The following is a 20,015-nucleotide window of genomic DNA, read 5'->3' as shown; positions in this document are numbered from 1 at the left end:
GAGAGAGATTTTCTTGTTTTGTGCATCATATTTACAAAGTAAATAATAACAATTTCTGACTACCAGCGTTTCCAGTTCTATCTCACCTGTTTTGAGGGAGCATAGCAAGGCGCATGGTATCCAGGGTTTCTGGACGGCTTTCTAAAATATGATTTCTACAACTGCATAATAATGTTTCCTCTTTTATTCTTTATGTGTCCTCTATAATCCCTAATGTTTTACTTGGCCCTCTTGCTGATGAACTCCATGCAGTACCCAGGGATCAATCCAGAATGATTCCATGATCTCTCCCTTGCATTAGTAGCAATGCAATTAGAGCCTACCATGGACGAAAATAGATAAAATTTCTCCCCTCTATGCATGAATTTGCATTATTGCTGCTGAATTTCATTGCAGTTTTATTTCCCAGCCATCCAGGATTTCAGGGTGCTCCTGCACCCCTTGGAGTCAGCTCTGGGCTTGTCATAACAAAGCAACTTTGCATCATCAGCAGAGTTGTTTTCTTGGCTTCATTTTCTTGTCTTTTTCCTTTGTTTATGAACATCTCAAACACATTCCAACACTGTTTTTCCTGGAATTAAATTATTAATTAATTAGCTAATAATTAACTAAATTATTAGTACCCACCTTTGCTTCCCATCTTTCACGTAGTTTTATTACTAACGCTTCTGTGACATGAAAGTTCAAGTCAATAAGAGAATTTGGTTAAGAACTTTGCTAGAAAATCCACAAGCGACAAATGGTAGAACAGTCCCGTGCACTTGCCTTGGCTCTTGGGGCAGAGGGGGTTCCTGCAAAATTCCCATCCCTCTTTCCCACAGTATCATCCCAAACCATGAGCCTTCCTGTTTCCATCTTGGGTGCAGAATTGAGGCTTCCACCTCCCTCCTCACAGGCTGTCGAAGACTGGCAATGTTTGCCTCTCTCCTGTCTGCTCCTGAGATGCATTTAAACACTCCACGCTGCCAGAAATTGTTCATCAGCTTCACACTTCAGATCCTCTGAGAGCTTTAGGGCACAGGCAACTGAGCCCAGCCATTTGTAACTGTAAATTTTATTGATTTGCTTTAAAAACATTTCTGCTGAGGTCTCAGCATGGTCCCACCTCTGCCTTGAACTCTTGTGCAGAGATTCATTGCACCTGCCCACGATGCTCCCTCACATCCCCTCCCTTCCTCCACTCCTACCCCAGCCCCTCGAGCATCCTGCAGCCTCTCTGCCTCTCCAGGATTTGGGAAGCTTTCCATCATCAGCTTTTAGGCCTTCAGGAAACCATTCTTGCACTTTCTTCCAATCCATCTGCTTGCTGTGCTTTACATTTCAGCTACCAGAATTGTTTTTTTCTCTCATTCTTACATGTTATTCACATTTTAAAGTACATTTGTACTACTCCCAACAGCATCTTTTAGAACGCTCTTTTACCTCAATGGCTGGGGTTTTTTTCCTTCTAAACAATTTTTTTTTTCTTTTAAGAAGGAGTTTATTTCAGGCATCTATTAGAACATTTTAAACAAACTTTATGGCCTATAATCTGCTCCTTGAACTGTTTTTCTCAATTTAATGCCATATTTTTTTATGTGTGTCTTCCATCTTGAGGATTTTGCATAGAAATGTTGTATGTTCACTGATACAGATGGGGTCTTCTACAGATAAATCACATGCCAAGGTCAACAAACTGCTCACAACTAAACCACCACCTGATTTTCCTCCTCCAGTTTCTGAGAAAGAATTATCAGCATCTCTAAATACGTCACCTCTCCACCAAGTTCTCTATGGCATAGGAACAGAAAGTATCTCCTGCCCTCAGAAGTGTATTCTCTCGACATCTCTAGATTCTAATCTTTTAAATAACCCCAAGTTCTTTGAATTCAAGCCCACTTGGTAAACAAGAGGAGGATAACTAAGGGGCACAAAGAGAAGGACACAATAATGGTTGCTCCAACATTAAACCTTGACAACCCATAATATTGCTTCCTGAAGTGTCAGTGCTCTCAAGGACTTACCCAGCAAAGCAAAACCTCAGGGATACCAAAAGCTGACAAAAAACCCATTCCAATGCAAGTGGGGGAACTTGCCCCAATTGTCTCTGTCATTTTTATTTTTAAAATGAATACTGAATTTTACTGCACATTACCAGTCTGTATTTACATTACCAGTCTGTATTTACACATCCCTGTTGTAAATAAGACCTCACTTACCTGTAAACACCTCTCAATACCAACCCAAGCCATTGAAATTATAGGCTGATGTATGCAAACTGGGGTGTCTTCAAGGATGTCCTCTCAAACTCTCCTGTCACTGCCCTACCTCTACCACCTCTCTGAGGACACCTCCCCCAGGCAGCAGGACACAGAGCCCTCTGGAGATTCCCAGCATGACTGAAAATCTCTGTCACCCACTGATAGTCTGGCCACTTTGCTTTCCTGACCTGGCCAGTATCATTAGAAGATCTTACCCTGAGTCCCTGTGGCTCCAGGAAATCAGTGCAGTCCATCCTCTGGAGCTGAGCAGAATTTGGGACAAGGTGGCCATAATTCCCAGGGATCTTGGCTCATGGCATCAGCTCCTGGGAGGACTAGATATGAATAAAGCAGGAGGCTACACATTTTGTGTGCCCATCAAATTAGGGAGCATCAGTTTATCTCACTGGTTTTCATCACGACCAACAGCTCAAGATAATATACAAGTAAGTTTCCTGAAAGTAAAAATTTGGCAGAAAATGGAGCTGTCAACAGCAGGAGAAAAAATGTGTTCATCAAGAGATGCTTCCTAAAGTGAGAGCAGGGATGTCACTGAGAGAAGCTTAGGGATGGATGAGCCTTGAAAACCATTCTTCATTTTTTATACCACTGATTGCTGCTGTCAGAGACCTTCAATCTCCTGAAGAGGCAGCATTTCAATCTCATGTACAGGCAGAAGTGTCTCTATAAACATCAAGAAAAAGGGGTTTGCTTGCATTTGGAGGTGAAATTGGTGGATTCTTTTACCCAATGAATGAAAGGTTTACCCAGAAAACCTTTTCTTACCATTCTGAAGAAACATCCTCAGACACGTATAGCCTGTAGAATGGGCTGATTTAAACAGCCCATGTGACTCACCATTGCAGACACCAACTAGAGGTCATTTCTGCCCATGGGTAATGAGGGCAGGAGCAGGTTTACCCCAGAATACAGACAATTTCACCTGGTTATTATTGCTGGTAACCTCCCATTCATGGTAGCTGACAAACACAGCCTCTCAAAAATCCCCAAAGGTACTGGGGAGGATGGAGATGGAAAATCAAAGCAGTCACACAGAGGCTTTTCTGACTCCTCAATAGTAATCAGGAGGAGGGAAGTGTGGGCAACAGCAGGAGGGAGGGAAGTAACACAGTTCTCTTTTGTTTTTCATTGAGTCTATTATAAAATTTCAAAACTGTTTTAAAACCAGGAGAAATGAGACTGGCAACAACCACAACAGACAAGGCAGCCACTGAAAGAAAAAGATGCAGTAAGGTCCAGTAAGTCTTTTTCTGAGCCACTTTATTACTGTGATTGTTGTTTATTCCTCCTTCTCTCCTGTTACACATTTACTGTTTCACACAGCACCCAGCCTTGTCCTTAGCAAGGATGAAATCATCCCTGGAGCAGGAGAAGCCCACATCAGTGTGTTCAGCTTCCCTCCCACACCCCAGGCTCACCAGGCACCCAGGAGATGCTCAGCTGGAAGGGGGAAAGTTTCTCCTGCTTTTCATTCCCACCTTCTGATAAAATAGAATGCAATCCTCAATGGTAGTATGCTACACTTCTGCTGAACACAAATGCTCTGAGAATCAATACAAATAATTATTTAGGCATATGTATAATGCAGTTTGTTTTGCTTACTCCCTTTGCCCGTACCCTCACAAGAACTCTGTTGGTGCAGCAGAAACAGGCAATATGCCAATACATTGAAGTGTTTAAGGCAAACACATCACTCCTCTGCTGTGCATTTCCACATCACTTTGTGCCTGTTTCTCTGCTTCACACATGGGGAACCAGAAGCCCCAGTAGTTAGGCTGTGTTCTTTTTATGCCATAAAGTAAAATATGAAAAGTAAATGTGTGATACATTTTGAAATTTATGATGTAAACATAGCTTGGGAGAACAATTACCTTTGCAATTTCACTGGGCACAGTGCTTGGGTTTTCAGGCTGGAAGGGCTGTGTTTCACCATGGTTAGAAATGGATCAGGGAGACTGTGAACAAGTCAGACTAAATTGGCTGAAACATGAGTAACCCTTATCACTCCTCCTTAGGGGCTGTTTGCAAATGGGTGAGCAGGACTTGGAGTCCCACATTGAATGCTTTCATTGTGGCAGAAGGAGCATGCACACAGCCACAGATCTCCCTGTAACAGCACAGTACCTGTAACTACAGTGGAGGACAATGCTGTGACCATCACTGCCCAAAACCTCTGCCAGACTTTGCACTGGCTTCACTCGTGCACAGATCACAAAGCCAGAAACCTCTGACCCCCTTGAGCACATTCAGATGAGAAAAGAATCTTAGCAAAAGCAATAGGTAATTTTCTCATCTCAAATGAAATAGAACTCTTTAGTAGCATTTTGTTTGGTTTAGCAGTGTTCTTCTGAAAAACTTCATGCAAATGCTTTCACTGAAGAAGATGGACAGTCCAGCTGCTGGGTCTGTCTGAAAAGGTGTACAATGCTTGCTAAGGAACAGCATGAATGTCAAATAACAGATGATTAAAATACAGAAGGAAACAAAGGAGGTGAGTGGGATAACCAGCTCCTAATCTTGTTCTAACATATAGTTCAAAATTACATCTAACATAACCTTCCTATCTCTACATAAACCCTTAGGCCTGGGTTCAGATTCTCCAGTAGTCTGAGTCTGCCACAGATTTTCCACAAAGCAGCAACTCTATAAAACCTCGTTTCCTTTTTTCCTCATCCATGTTGATCCATTCTGTATCTGTGGTCCCTGACTCACCTGTAGATACATTTCTGCATCACCCTGTGGAGTTTGTAATTCTCTGCAGCTCTTAAAATGGTCAGACGTGCCAGTCCATACATTACATTACACAGCTGGTGACACTTACACGAGACTGAAAATGTGAATAATCAATTTACTTGGACAATCTGATATCCCCCCTCTGCAAGTTGGATGTGTTCTTTCACTTCCATGACATTACTGTAATTGCTTGAACCACTTTTGGTGGGGTATTTTTCCCAGCCTTAATTACCTTGTCATTTATTATTAGGCATTTTAATATGGCCATTAAATGTCACACTTAGCTTTCAGTTTTTTCTCTCTGTCTGGTTCACAATTCTGCAATTTAGAAAGGTCCAGCCATATACATATTTTCACACTTTGACACATTTAAAACTTTGCTCAGTGCCAGGTTTATTACAGCATTAAACTGATGAACTTGCTCTAATAATCAATGTATAAATAATCAATTTAATGCTATAATAAAGGAAACATAAAACAGCCTCAGCTCTGTTGCTTGTACTGAGGTGCAGTGGCATTTGGTGGTCATGCATGGCAACATTTGTACAAGCTTCATTTAGAGAAGGTGGCAGGTTAATTGGGACAGAACACAAATGCAGTGCAGCATCCATAATAAGCAGCCAGAGATATAAAATGGGAAAAGGAACTGGAAACCTGCTTCCACTCCTTCCAGATATACCTTCTCAAGGTAATGCTCAGAAGAATTAGCAACAGTATGTTTTCATACATTTATGGGAAAATACACAATGATCTCTGCAGGCAACAAGCTGGGTTTTTTATCTACCAAAAAAAAAAAAAAAAAAAAAAAGGGTTTGTAGGTCCAGAATCTCATTGCAGTTCCTGGATGAAGTGCAGTTTACACATCCTCACGTATTTCCCCTCACCCCAAGCCTGTCACTGAGCAAAATCCAAACCAGGATTTGATGAAGAATTGAAGGCTCCTATGGCAACAACATCAATATTTATCTGTAGAAATTAAATGCTTCAGCTAAGATGCTAGAAAAAAGCTCTTAAATCTTTCAGATTGATCAACAGCCATATTTTAAACTGCAATTTTTGTATCAGTATTTCTGAGTTGTGCTCTCTTCCCAGGGTGCCATGCTCACACAGAGCAACCAAGGCTGACAGGCTAGGAAACAGTAATTGCCAGTCAAAGTTTGCTCTGCAGATGGATTAACTGTGAAAGAGACTGGCTTGAAAAAAAAAGTGGGTGCTTATCACTGAATCAATTTTTAACATGCTCATGTGGACTGTATTATTTTTTTCATCAAAACCATAATCCTAAATTGAACTACCAGAAGAGGTTAGGTTTGCTTTTTATTTTCCCTTTCATGGACTGAAGGGGCAAGACATGGCAGACACCCTTCATCCATCACTTGCTATAATGAATGAATACTCATTAGCATACTAAAGAAATTGCACCTTCTCATCACATCATAGTAAGATAGAGTCTCATCCTGTTGCTGTTCATGAACCACATTTCAACTTCCTCACTTGCTATAAACAGCACCTTGCTCTATTTTCCCACTGTGATGAGACCTCTTCTTGAAGCACTGTGCTCCTCAAAATAAGCCTAACCCCTGTTCTTTCAATTTTTTATTGCTAAGCTCCTAGCTTACACTATGGGCTTTGATTTTTAAATATTTTCTTTTAATAAGAAAATGACTGATAGAGACTCAGGTCCCTGTTGGAAAAATCTGCCTACAACTTTGCATCCAGCCTTGCCTCAGAAAGTTCTTGAACTAACAAAATTTAGGGTAAAGTAAAGCTACAAAATTTTATATGCTTTCTCACAGTACTCCCTTTTTAGACTAAAATTTCTGCCTAAATCAGTTTTTCACACTGCATTTTCCTTTGTCTTGCTTAATTCTGATTATACTGACAAATTACTGTACCTGTTCCTTCCTGTTCCCTCACTTTCCCAGTATGTAGATAGATAAGATGTTCTATATTTTTCATATGCTGTTCTACAAGCCCTCCTTCAAATATTTCACTGGTATTCAGATTCACTGCATTTCCATAGGCAATTCCTACAAAAAAGATAAGCTCCCCTGTCCAAGCTCGGAGCAATTTCCACTGCAATTAAAAAACCTGTGAGCCCAATAAATTTAGTATCTACTACAACCCAAAAGGAAGAACAGTTAACCTGGCAATGTAAATACCTTTAAATGTAACAATTTTCACTCTCTAAAAATGAAATATTTTACTGTAACTGCTTCTTTCAAATGTGGAATATTATCCAACATAACTCGTATTTTTTAATTACTATCTGAAATGTAGTGTATAAATGAAACAAAGGACTGAAAATCCATAAGAAACTACATAATTTATCACTCTTTTGTGGAAATAACAGAATTATCTGCCTTTCCTGCCTTAGTTGAAAGTTTATTGAATCAAGCACTGGCTACACTTGTCTCTAAGGTTACCTGTGCACCACTTTATTTTGGAGTGACAGCTCTGTAGAGAGCAACATATTCCAATAAAGTGTCTCCGTGCTTGTCTTCCCAGAACACTTTTCTTCCTTAACCCTCTCCTAATGGTGCTGAGACCCTTAAGCCTGGACTCAACACACTCTTTTATTTGCCAAATGCATGTGCCAGGAAGGGGCTGAGGGGTGGAACAAACCAGAGCACTTTTTCAGCCACGAGCTGCTCTCCATTAGGATTTTGGAGGCATCATTTTATTAAAAGAGCTCCTCTGCAGCATTGTCAGGCACAAGATATTCTGTCCATGCACTGTATGCCCTTCCCTTTTTTTCCCACAGGGAAGCTGGAGCATTCACAGACCCTGCTGGAGCTGTAACTGCTGCCAGCTGCTCTGCCAGCTGGGGGTGTGGAGCTGGGCACCAAGTGCCCTGGCCAAGGTCCCACCCTCAGCCCAGACAAACTGGAGACCGGCAAGATGCCCACATTGCTCTGTCATTTTAACAATATTCTTCTTCTTATTCCCAAGGCAACAATTTCACACCTTTTCCTATCAGTTGTGTTCTTTGATGGACTAAACTCTTGGATCGTGACCCTCCTCCACAAAGAACTGTGAAGGTTCTGCACTGCCTGGGGGATGGGAACACGTGCCTGAAATGGTGCCTGCTCCCCACACCAGCCTTGGGACATCAACATCCAAATTCCCACAGAAGCACCTCAGGGAGCTGCACTCTCAGCTCACTCAGCACACAAAATATGTTACAGCAGAAAGCATCAATTTTCTCACAGAAATATTTCCTATGTATCTCCCTACCAACCCTCTGATGGTTTCATCAATCAGAAGCTTTTTTTTTTCCCCTTTGGTCATGAAATCTAAAAAAAAAGCTACTGCCACTTTATAAGATAATTAAAATAATTGTGTATATATATATATAAAATTTGTGTCCTCATGGAGTATAGGCGTTATTAAATCAATTTTGTCGTTAAGTTCCAATTAGGTAAAATAGGATATTGGATTTCAAAACTAATTATACAGGAAAGAGGTCTAGTCCCAAGATAAATGGAAACTTTGGATTGCATACACTCGGGTGGTTTAATTTCCTTAATTCTATCCAAATATCCAATCCAACAACACTGTAATCTGCAGACATTGGAAAACAAATATTTTATTCACCACTGCACATTTAGGAGCTGCATTTGTAAGATGCCTGTAGTTTTACCGCCCCAATGAAAGAATCACTAACATTGTCATGCACCTACCTCCTTGAAGTCGGGCTCCTTCTCCACTTTCATGTCTGAAATTCAACAGACAGAAGTTTAACTAAATTCTTTATTTCCTTCTCAAAGCTCCAGTTGCCTGGGAAGTTGTGACTCTCCTTAGCCACAACCCAGGAGCTCCCCATTCTCTGCAGCACTCTTGAAATCATCCAGAGGATAAGGAGAAGGAATCCTAATGCCACTGAAGAGGTGCAGAAGATGCATCAGTAATCGATAGCAGTGAGGTTCTTCCTTCCCTGGAGGCACCTGACTTGCCAGGATGAGTTACTTGCAGTAAGTATAAAACACCAGGACCACTGCACCTTGCCTGGGTACTTTTAAACTGTGCAGAAGAAAGTGGTATTCAGGATCTCTGGTCCTCTTCCTCTCTTGTTTCTTCTCTGAAGTCTAATAAACCTGTGTGGAGGGATACGAGGTCACACCTTGTATCCTCTGCATTTTATTAGAGGAGTCAACACTCAATATTCCAAGTTTCCAAGGAGAATCTTTGGCTTCAGATCAAATAAAAGCTCTTCTGCCTTAAAAGGTGCAATTTCTCAATTAAATTAACCTGACTCCATACTCAAAGTGCCAGAGCTGAGAGAACAGAGACAATCATCTTCACTTTCAGCCACAAAGAAAAATCTACATATGCCAAAAACTGAGCAACAAGGAGCAGTTGGTTATAGCAAATCACAGCAGACATTGAAAGAACCAGGTCATAAATAATTCCATCCTTGCTGCCAAAAGATTAAATAAATTAGTTTTAAAAAATAATCAGCCTTTCTTTGTACTCAACAATCTGGGGAAAGTATTCCAATTGACATGCAGTTATGCCTGGTTTTGTAATATAATTGAAATTTCAATATGACCTACAGGTTTCATAGATTTTGCAAGTTGTAGTAGCAGAAAAAGGAGCGAGGAAATCAAGAAGGTAAAGATAAGCTCTAGCAAGCAGTAAATGGATATGCTGATTCCCTAGCTTTCCATAAATAGGTCTATTCTAGTAAGTGTCATATTTTAAGGACAGCTGAATCAAACAGCAATTTTTCAGACCTAAAATGTCATCATGGTGTTTAACAGCAGATAAGCTACAAAAAGTCTAAACTTGTGCTTTTTCAGTGCAATGTGTACTAACACTTGCTCTACTGTAGATCACCTGGAGTAATAAATGATTGCCATTAGTTATGATGTAGAATCTGATGGGTAACACTGTTCAGTGGTGCTGTTAAGTGGAAGGATTATTTCAACAGGTCAGCAAAAGTAAAGGTAAATTCTTCAGTCTAACTAGCAGAGCCTGCATCTGGCAAACACTTTTGCAATATCTGAGTTCAACTCATGCATAAAAATATCAGTAAAAGCAATTAATTTGTGTCTGATTCTCACCCTTGTGTACATAATTACATAAAAAAATATCTGTATCTGTAGGACAGTGTGAGAAACCATGAGAACATTAAAAGCATACCACATGTCCACCCAGATTTCAGATAACACATTTTTTAAAAGTATGAGTCTTGCCAAAGGCATTCCCACAGAAGGCCATGTCCTATGAGACGTTCAAAGTTGGAAAAGCTGGAGGTGTGATGTTGGGGTAGAATGAATTGGGAATGGGGACCTGAAACAGAGCTAGAGGGAAAGGAGGATCCAAAGATCTGAGATAACATTGCCTGAGCACTGCTGAGACACAAGCATTCCTTTTGCAGGTAGCTAACACAACCAAGTGTGACACAAGGCAAAGATAAGCACGGAGTGGCTGCTTTGCAGAGGAACAGCAACCAGCACATCTGGGGGGAATTGGCCTTTTCCCAAATCCTCCACACGCTGAGTCGAGGCTCAGCACACGCCCACAGCCTGTGTTTCCTTCATGTGCATTTGGCTCAAACTGGGAAAAACCACCTCAGTGAACTGAGCTGGATGAGTTAGGAGCACGTCTGGTTAGGAGAAGCATCAGTGTTGTCAGGTGAGCGTTTATTAAGTGACGGGTGTCATTTATAAAATCACAAAGCAGCAGTCCCAGCCAACAGAAGACTTGAAAACGACGCTCCTCCATAGAAAACAGGATTTGAAAAACCTTGTTTGAACTCTGCTCTTACTTTTCTGTTGTTGTTTTGTGTGATCTTACTGTAGTGCACGTTGTAGCCCCCATAAATTATACCCTACCTACACTATACATATGTACTCCATATGTCCTATAAATGCCACAAAGCAAAGCCTTACTTTGTGGTGACACTGGGACCCAAACAAGGTATCATTGCACATTAAAATTGTATTAAACTAATTGAAAAATAGTTGAACATTGCTAACAAAACGAGAGAATTACTAAACATTAAAAGACAAGAGACTTTTCAGTGTTCCATAAAACCACGCCTTTCAGACAAATTAATTATTTGCATCATAAAAAAAATCCTAACAGTGAAAGAAAATATTCCAGAAGGAAGTGATGAGTAAAAAAGCTTCAGGTGATTTTTCATTACATTAAAAACAATTCTCATTCTCATAAAATATGCAGAACTTTACATCTTAAATAGCATATTTACCTTGAAAAATTACTTTCATTTTAGTCTTGCAAGAAATTAAACCTTAATTATATAGGAAAGTATTTGGAATATATCCAGAAATAAGAAAACTACAGCTATTCCCCTATAAGTGGCACAGCATCTGTCAGGAGTTTTCACACACCTTGAGGAAGATATCTCAAATGAAACCAACACTGTACTTGCTTTCCATGATCAGAGTTAATATTCTGCAGACCCAACCTGGCTGCCTTGTTTATTTCATAGTTTCAATTTCTATTGCTGTACTTCACCCTGGCAAATAAATGGATGCACGAGGGGCTCGCCCTCTGAATAAATAATAAAATCTAATCTGTCAGATCTTCCTTTGCCTTGAATGAAAAACATTTCATTCCTCTGTGATGCTGTGGGAGCTAAATCTTGTTGCAAGAGACTGAATGAGCAGCCTTGGAATAAGAACTAAAGGAGTGTTGGAGCTACGTCACCACCGTGATGAACATCAGAATTACATCTGAGAGCAGACGGGAGGAAAGGAAGATGCACTATACAAAATATGTCCTCATTTGAGGAGTAAAGTATTACTCAATGGCATTATACATTGTTAATAAACTTTCTTTATCTGAAACTATAATTTAATATTTATGTATCTAATTTACATGTGACAAAGTAGCATATTCTAAAATTAGAGTGTAACCAGCAAACTATTAACTACTATAAACAATACCAAAACACAACTCAAACATATTTTAAGGAAACAATAGATACATTTTGGACGGGGGAATGATTTCAATTGCAGATATTGTTTTAAATACAGCTGTCAATTACATCTTGAAAAAGTTTCTTCAAGCTCAGAAAGAATTTCTGCTTAGGGATTCCTGGGTATATACATAAAGACCAAGAGCACACCACCAAAAAGACCCCTATTGGTTACTAATAGGTACAATAATAATTGTAAATGCTTAAATTGTGTGGGGGAAATAATTTTCAATAACCATGTTATATGATGCACTAGACAATATCCCCTTTGAGCAGAAACTAGAGAAAATACCGTGCCCTTTATTATCTCTGTGGTTTCTTATGTGTAATAGACAGCAGAAGAATTGCACTTATTGTAACATTACAGTGTTAGATTCCAGTTCACCTTTTAGAATATTAGTGGCCATAATACTTGTGATAGGTTGTGCCTTATGCAAAGATGAATAAAGATGTGCATTTAAATTAAAAAAAAAAATAAACAAAAACAAAAAACAAGCAACCACTTACAGAACCAACAGTGAGGCTTAACATAACAAACATGCACTAACCCTACACTTATGCAAAACTAAGTTCTTCCAGGAAACTGTAACCAACAGTTGACCTTCCACAAAGGTAAAGGTTTTGTCCCTTGGTAATATGTTTGGACTTTGTAGTTGAATTCCAGTTTATTAGCTCATTGTCTGTAAATGTGCTGTTCCACTGTGGTATCCTTTAGCTGCCCTTGAGCTTCTGCAGAATCTGCAATCTTACAGTCACTTTTATTTAATGTTTTATTGAGCTGCAGAGTAAGTCCCCTTCAGTACTATACAAATAGGCTTCCTTATTCATCCTCTTCAGGTTCCTGTGGTAAAATTGGTGTCTCCTCCTTTAAACAAGCACTAAAAAACCCAAGGATTGTGCTGTAAAGGTGATATTTGCTTTTCTCAGAAGCAATGTTATGACCTTCATCCGGATAGATCTGGCAGAGGAGAAAGGAAAAAAAGTAAATAGTTTTTAAAGGCTTCTCAAATATTTAGGGCTCTAATTTTCTTTCTCTGATCTTCAACATGTTTTAGATGACAACAGGATGATAGCATTAGTTTTATGGCATCGAGGAAAGCTAATAAAACCCAAAGTAAGACTCATTCTCTTGGAATTTGAACTTACAACCACTGCAGTGGGATCTGCAGAAGTGAAAAAATTTATATTCTCAGCCATTGTGCTTACAACAGTTTACTTTAGCTAGCATTTTCAATAGTGCCTAGGCATCCAAATCCCATTAACATCCATGAGGATTAATTGCCTCATGCTTTTAAGGACTTCTCAGTATTTCAACTTCTAAGTGTTTGGCAAAAACCCTTTTTATTCATATCTTAACTATCTTCCTATCTGGTCCAAAGCCCATCTTCTCTCTCTCCTTGGGTGGATGTGGGCATTTTAATCTCTTAAAACAAATACCACTGGGAATTTCTCCCAAGTAAGGCTAAGCAAAGATTTGCAGGCTGGATGAAGAAATCCAGCCCACAAGACAAGAGACCTGAGGAGGCCTGAGGCAAAAAGCTTCAGCTGCCTCCTCCAACCCAGGTTATCACAAGGTTGCATGACAACAGCTCAACAGGGCTCTTCTGGGAGAGCTCTGTCATTCCTGCTCCTTCCTCTCTCCTTCACAGGCCTTCACATCCCCTCAGCTGAAACCACATGGGTAGCAGGAACAGTTCTACATTTAAAGTCCTTTTTTCTTCCCCAAGTGGCACCAAGCCCCTTCCTGCCACCTCCTCCCTGCCAGGAGCTCACACTCCAGTGCAAACTACGGGATCACCCTAAGGCCAGCAGGGTCAAGGTTTGCAATGGCCAACAAGCATCAGGAGCATTTAGGGACTGATTCAATCAAAACCCTCTGGCAGCAGCATCCATGTGCTCCAGGTGTGCCCCATGCAAGCCCATGCCTTGACAGAGGCTCTGTTGTGCTCTTCCAAGAAATGTAAATGTTGAAAATAAGGGGAAATTACTCTCATGTGACCCCATACCATTTTTAGGTAAAAAGGAACCCCAAGTAGTGACATCTCCATGTTACAGAGTACCCATGGATTCCAGAGCACTTTGTATAATTCTAGGATAAACAGGTGGAAAAGAGAAAGATGAGAGAGAGGAGAAAGAGTCCAGGAGAACAAGATGATGATGATGATACAGCTCCTGATATCCACACAAACAGTGAGAAAAATGGGATTAAACAGAGTTCTAACTGCAAATTAAGGAAATACCATTGTGTTGTGGTAGAGAGGGTCCTTTGTAGTGAAGAAATAGCAACAGGAGGTTAAATGTTCAACTGTGTTTATAGGAAAAGTCACAGGTGCACGTACCTGCATAGTGTAATTAGCCCCAGCTTTTATTAGACGCTTAATTAGTTCTGCTGAATGCTGGAAGTGAACTTTAGCTGCAAGAAAACATTTGATATTATTAGAGACAGTTACAGTAATGTGAAATACTTATCTGTTACACAGCTTTGGCTGAAAACATTTCCAGGCTCTGTAATTACTGGATCTGAAGCTGACTATTTCCAAGGCCAGCCCCACCAGCAACAGGGTGTAACAGCAGGAAGGAGCTGGAACCCCCAGGGGAAGCCACACTTTTCATTTAGTGAGGACTCCTCTGTTTACCTTTGATTTACACATACTGTGATAGCTTAGAGATGTGTAAAACCATTCTGTTTGAACATCACTGGCATCTTCTAATTGGCTTGAAAGAAAGCACACTGCATTTTCTATTGCTTGCACGGGGTCATTTACACCCCACTCTTTAGGTAATGGATTTTCTGGAACTCATCAGTAACCTGATCTTTGTGTGGCAAGGCCATGATTACCATGTCTAACCCTGCAGAGTTTAGGCTGCAAGTGTTCTGTGCAGTGTCACTGGATGTGATATTGAGCAGGGGCAGCAGACACCCACACTGCCAGGCAAGAGCACCATGCATCATCAAAGCCCCAGTTCCCTCCAGCTTGGTTCAGAGGGGCAGAAATCGCTGCTGCCTCTTGCAACCAGTAAAGCCTGAGCCCCTCATGCTTGCTCAGTCACCCAGTTTATTTTCAACCCTCCCTGCTGTGCTCTGGGGAGAAGCACTGGACAGGGTTTGCAACCCCCTGGTTACACTTGGGATCAATAAAATGGGTTTGGCAAGTCAGGGATGATGGGCTGGCACTGTGCCAGCTGTGCATGGGCACTGTCACCTCAGCCCTCACCACTGAGAGGCACTTATCCCTCCAGACTGAGTAAGAAACCTTGTATTATCCCACATCCACCAGAAAATACTGGGGAAGAAGTAGGCATGTCAGTCTGTACAGAGCAGCTGTTTGCACCACTGTAATTTGTGCCTGCATCAAAGCTCATTCTTCACACATCAGTTAAGAAAGTTCAGAAGAATACACTGCAGTGAAATCTGCAATTACAAATTATCTCAATTCATACATCTTATGATTCCATCTAAAGTGCTAGAACTTACCCTGTTTTAATCTACTGCTAAAAGTATTGGTGCTACTAAAAGGTTCTGTGTAGCTTCAGAAGGTTCACAAGTACCTTGTAATTACTTAGATGAAAAGATTAACTTCCCATTTGGTGATGTACTTCACCAGCTGTACTGATAGTTCTGCAGAATTTGTATGAATTTAAGACAACATTAAAAATGTATGTTGTTCTATTAATAATTCATGTAATACCTTTCACTAGCATCACAGTGGTCCACAAGATTTAAACAAATTAGAACATACAGCACCTAAAAGGTGCAAATCCTCAGCAAAAAAAAAGCTTCACCAGTTCAGAGTTGGAAGTGACAGTTGAAACAAAAGAAAAAAATCCTATCAGAGGGAAAAAGAAACTGCAAATGTACTTGCTAGGTGTGTGCCTCATCAGCCCTTCAACACCTGCCTATTAGAAGCTCTGACTCCAAATTAGCTGCATGTGTAAATACTTACCATCAGCTGTCCCATGAACTATTAGCAAATCCACTTCTTTTAAACCATGAAGATTGTGTAATACACTGGATGCCTAGTGAACAAACACACACAAAGCTGTATTTGGATTGCATTTTAAGAGTAAAATGGTCATTTTAAGTTACTTGTTTATGCTAACTTACCTGATAGGTAATTTCATCTTTTGATGGAATCCCAAGGTATCTTTCTGAAAAAGCTGATGCTGTAAAAATAAAAACAAAACAAAACAACAAATCTTGTTGAATTTCAAGTAATTTCTTTTTTAAAAATCATCATTTCAGAACTTTTTAAGCCATGAAGTCAAGATCTTCATTTAGAGACACAGAATGTACCATTTTGATGCACCATTTAAACTCACTTTTAAATAGTTAAAAAGAGAAAAAAACCAACCAAAATTTAAAATAACACAAAAACCCAACCCCAAAAGAAAACACAAGCTAAACCCCAAAGAAAGCCTAACAAACCATTAAAGTAATCTGGTCTGGTTTTCTGTGTATCACAGTGCCAAAACTTTACATACAGAACCAAATAACCTGTGATTGAATGACAACATGGCTGATATTGTAGGGAATTCACAGCTAACCTTAAAGGATTCATTCCTAATAAAAATTTGATTCATGCTGATTTACATAAAGGATTCTTAAGAAATGAGGTAACTGCAAAATCAGTGCTTTCAATAATCCCAAGTGTATTGTGGGGTTTGGTGAACTATCCCACTGTCAGCTTTACTTTCATTTAAAGAAGAGACCAAGACAGTGAGGTGAAATCTCACTAACATTGTTATGTTATGTGCCCTTAGTTAAAATAGAGCAGCTCCATGAATAAAAGCTATTTTGAATAAAGTATCACCCAGGTTTAGGGCAGGGATTACTCACCATATAACTTCATATCTGTGATTGGTGCCACCACAGCTCCACACTTGAAGAGCCGCTCGCTGGATTTCAGGATCATTGACGTAATGTAGCCACCATACCCCTAACAATGGGATGGAAATTTTGCTTTATTTATTTCATTCTAGCAAAAATAAAGCTAAAGGCCATTGTGCTAATCCAGTGGTATATTTTTTATAGTTTAAGGGTGCATAAAGATCTCATTGACCTGGTCATGACTTTTAATCTATGCAGTTAATGAGTATTGATCATTTCTTCACCATCTCTGAAGTCTAACACATCTCCCCTAGAATAGCTGATACCAGAGAGTCACAAAACCTTTTTGAAACCTTTAATTTGAAACCACAGATTTCCTTGAAATGACACCGGCAATCCACTTCTGTACACCTGTAATCATTCTAGACTCACAGAAAATGGAATTCTGAATGTGGCACCTGGAATCAATGATTTACTCGCATATTACAGGCTCCTCAAATTTCTCTGCTTGCCATCTGTTTTCCCTTCATTGGTACTGAAAAATTGGTATTTCTTCAAGTATTTTGTTGTTTTTGTTGTTTTGTGTTTGGCACAACACATTTCAGGAAGACAAAATTATCCCATGACAGGGAAAATATAATGCAAAACACAAGCTGATCCAAAAAAAGATTATGCATCAAGTGCTTACAGTTTTATCAGAGACTTTTACAAATGCTGCCTGCTCCTGTTCTTCATGTCTAAATATTTATTGAACAGATTATTTTTGTGGAAGAATGGCAATATTTGAAAACCCTTTAACCTTATTTAAGAAATATAAGTAAAGAGGTTTCTTGTACTCTGCAATCAGTCCATATTAAGAGATGGACATACTGAAGAAAATAATACCAAATAGGAGATGGATTTTCAAAGGAAACGTCTGGGGAACTGAGTTATTCCTTTCCCATACAAATTTCAGCCCAGAAGGCCAAGAGCCATCCAGATCTGTTCATGAGCAGGAGCAGATTTCACCTAAGACAGAATTTCTGAGTGGGCACCTCTAATTTGTATAATCAAAGAGCTTAAAAGAATAGCAACTTTCCTCTGCCTCTGGGTTTTCTCTGCTTTTACTTTTGTTTAATATTCTGTTTGTGTCTTGCCCACTAGCTCCACAGCACAATTTTAATCCAAGGATAGGTATTGCCAGGTTATTTATTATTTATTCCATGTTTTCATTAAGACCTTGTTTAATTCTCCTGAGAGTTTCTTCCCTTTGTGCCTGTGTCCTTCCTTCCAGCCAGGCCTTCCAGGACTAAAAACATTACAGAGTGAGTTATTTATAAATTCTTAGAAGCATTTCACAGTGACATTGCTATTCCATATGCCCTGATGCAAGAACATGTGCTGCCTCACTCACCTGCTGGGTTTCTGGGGTTGCAGCCTAATTGCCACATTTTCAAGAAAGACATCGGCTGTAGAATTGCAACTTATTTTTAAACTCTCTTTCCACTTCCATGAATAAAACCACAAACTCCATGGAACCACACTTGGCTGATTAACAGCTCAGGCCCTTGGATCAGGCATCTCTTAAGCTGGCACCCCCCACAGAGATAAGCAAGGGGGCATTGGCAGATTGCCTGGAAATTTTACCCACTGTGACCTTCTGGACAGTCTTGTTACTCTTGTGCCTCATTGACATAACCAATTGTGACAGGAATTTTACTTCTGTATAGCTCTGAAACTTCTTAGAGAGCTTCCTGAAAGTGTACATGTCCAGTTTTATGAGATCAGCACTAAGCCATTCCAAACTCAACTTATCTTCAAGCAAAGTGCATATTCTGTTTCCATAAGTACAGAAAATTTAATGGAAAAAATTTTTTTCCCTATCACGTTCTTGTATGGGATATAAAAGAAATGAGTTTTAAAAAAGAGTTTTAATTGACTCTAAAACAAGCAGAGTGGAGGAAAAATACAATCAACCCTAAGAAGTTGTTAAATATATTTTATTGTTAATTATAAAACTGACTTTTAAATTTTATGGGTTTTTTTTTCTTTTGACAGTAAAAAAAAACAACTCTGAAAGGTTAACTTGGAAAGGGGAAATTTCCCTGAATTCAAAGCAGTGTTGAAAGCTTATTGAATTTCCCACTCTTCATTCCTCAACACGGCTTTCAGAAAATAAATGCAGGAACATGGCAATCAATAACATTTTGTGAAAGAAAAGAGAATTTGGGGTAGGTCTTGGCAGATATGTAAAGCCATGGTTACAGGCATGCTCTTCAGTAACTGTCTCGTCACATCACTCTTAGGAAAAAAAGATACTGACGAATCTCTGGCAGAAAACAAGTGGGAATTTTCAAGTAGCAATGAAAAGAATTTCTGCAGGCAAAACCAAGCAACTCTGGCTGCTCAGGGATTTCATTCCAAAACCAGTATATTCAATCAAAGGATTGAAAGAGGAAGAGGATATGGAGAAACGTTGATGCATCTGTGCCTCTGTACTTTCATACACATTGGTAACAGGCATTAAAACCTGAAAAGAAGTGTGTGCCACAATCACCTGGAGCATGAAATTGGCCCTGCTTGTACATCCTCAGCTGGAAAATCTCTGGCTGCTCCCTTACAACCCAAATACTGGTTTTGACCCATTCTTGCAGCGAGAGTTTCTTTCTTAGCTCAAGGAGTGCAGCAGGAGCTCAGATCTTTGAGGAAGGTCATGTTCATGTGAAATGTTAATAACAGTCACAAACATCAGCCAGTCCTCAAAATGCTACCACGCAGGAGGTAAATGTCAATCTCCTCATCCTGCATCCAGACAGGCCGAGACATGCAGGTTAAATGACTTGCCTGAGGCTGTGCAGCAGCTCAGCAGCAGAGTGAGAACTAAGGCACTTCATGGAGAAACACATGCTGCTCTTAAAAGCGATGACTGGGGTGTACTTGATCAGGGTTTGCTACTGCTTTGAGCTCAAAGGCAGAAAGCAGCTTCATTTTTAATGAAAAAACCAATTTAACAAATTTACAAGGTTGCACATGCCGGTTCATGGATGAAGCAGCAGTTGTGGGGTGTTTCTAATTGCTGCTTTTTAATAGATATCAGTAAAATGCTGTTTAATTTGCTACTAAAAGTCGAGCCTTTGCCTCGTTGTATCTCGTGCTAGGGGCAATGACACAAAGCTGATAAAACAGCAAAGGTAAGATTTCTCACTGGTGCAACAAGGAGCTTGCTGACAGTACCACAGGGTAGGTGCTCAGCTGAGCTCAAGGG

General features: G+C 39.9%; 1 protein-coding gene across 2 annotated transcripts in view; it reads right to left on the bottom strand.

Annotated features, from left to right (window-relative positions):
- Positions 1-10,623: 10,623 nt before the first annotated feature.
- DPP10 (dipeptidyl peptidase like 10) overlaps positions 10,624-20,015 on the bottom strand; it is a 437,009-nt gene continuing 427,617 nt past the window's right edge. For both annotated transcript variants that reach the window (XM_063161640.1, XM_063161639.1), the window contains exons 22-26: positions 16,781-16,880; positions 16,049-16,107; positions 15,888-15,960; positions 14,283-14,356; positions 10,624-12,901 (exon numbers count right to left, since the gene is read on the bottom strand). In XM_063161640.1, the coding sequence (XP_063017710.1) occupies positions 12,764-12,901; positions 14,283-14,356; positions 15,888-15,960; positions 16,049-16,107; positions 16,781-16,880 (444 nt within the window). In that variant the 3' untranslated portion in view covers positions 10,624-12,763. The remainder of the gene's footprint in view (positions 12,902-14,282; positions 14,357-15,887; positions 15,961-16,048; positions 16,108-16,780; positions 16,881-20,015) is intronic.

Source organism: Melospiza melodia, chromosome 8 (genome assembly GCF_035770615.1).
Source record: "Melospiza melodia melodia isolate bMelMel2 chromosome 8, bMelMel2.pri, whole genome shotgun sequence".
Lineage (NCBI taxonomy): Eukaryota > Metazoa > Chordata > Aves > Passeriformes > Passerellidae > Melospiza > Melospiza melodia.
Note: the sequence above shows the minus strand (reverse complement) of the source record. Positions and strands in the feature narration are given on the sequence as shown.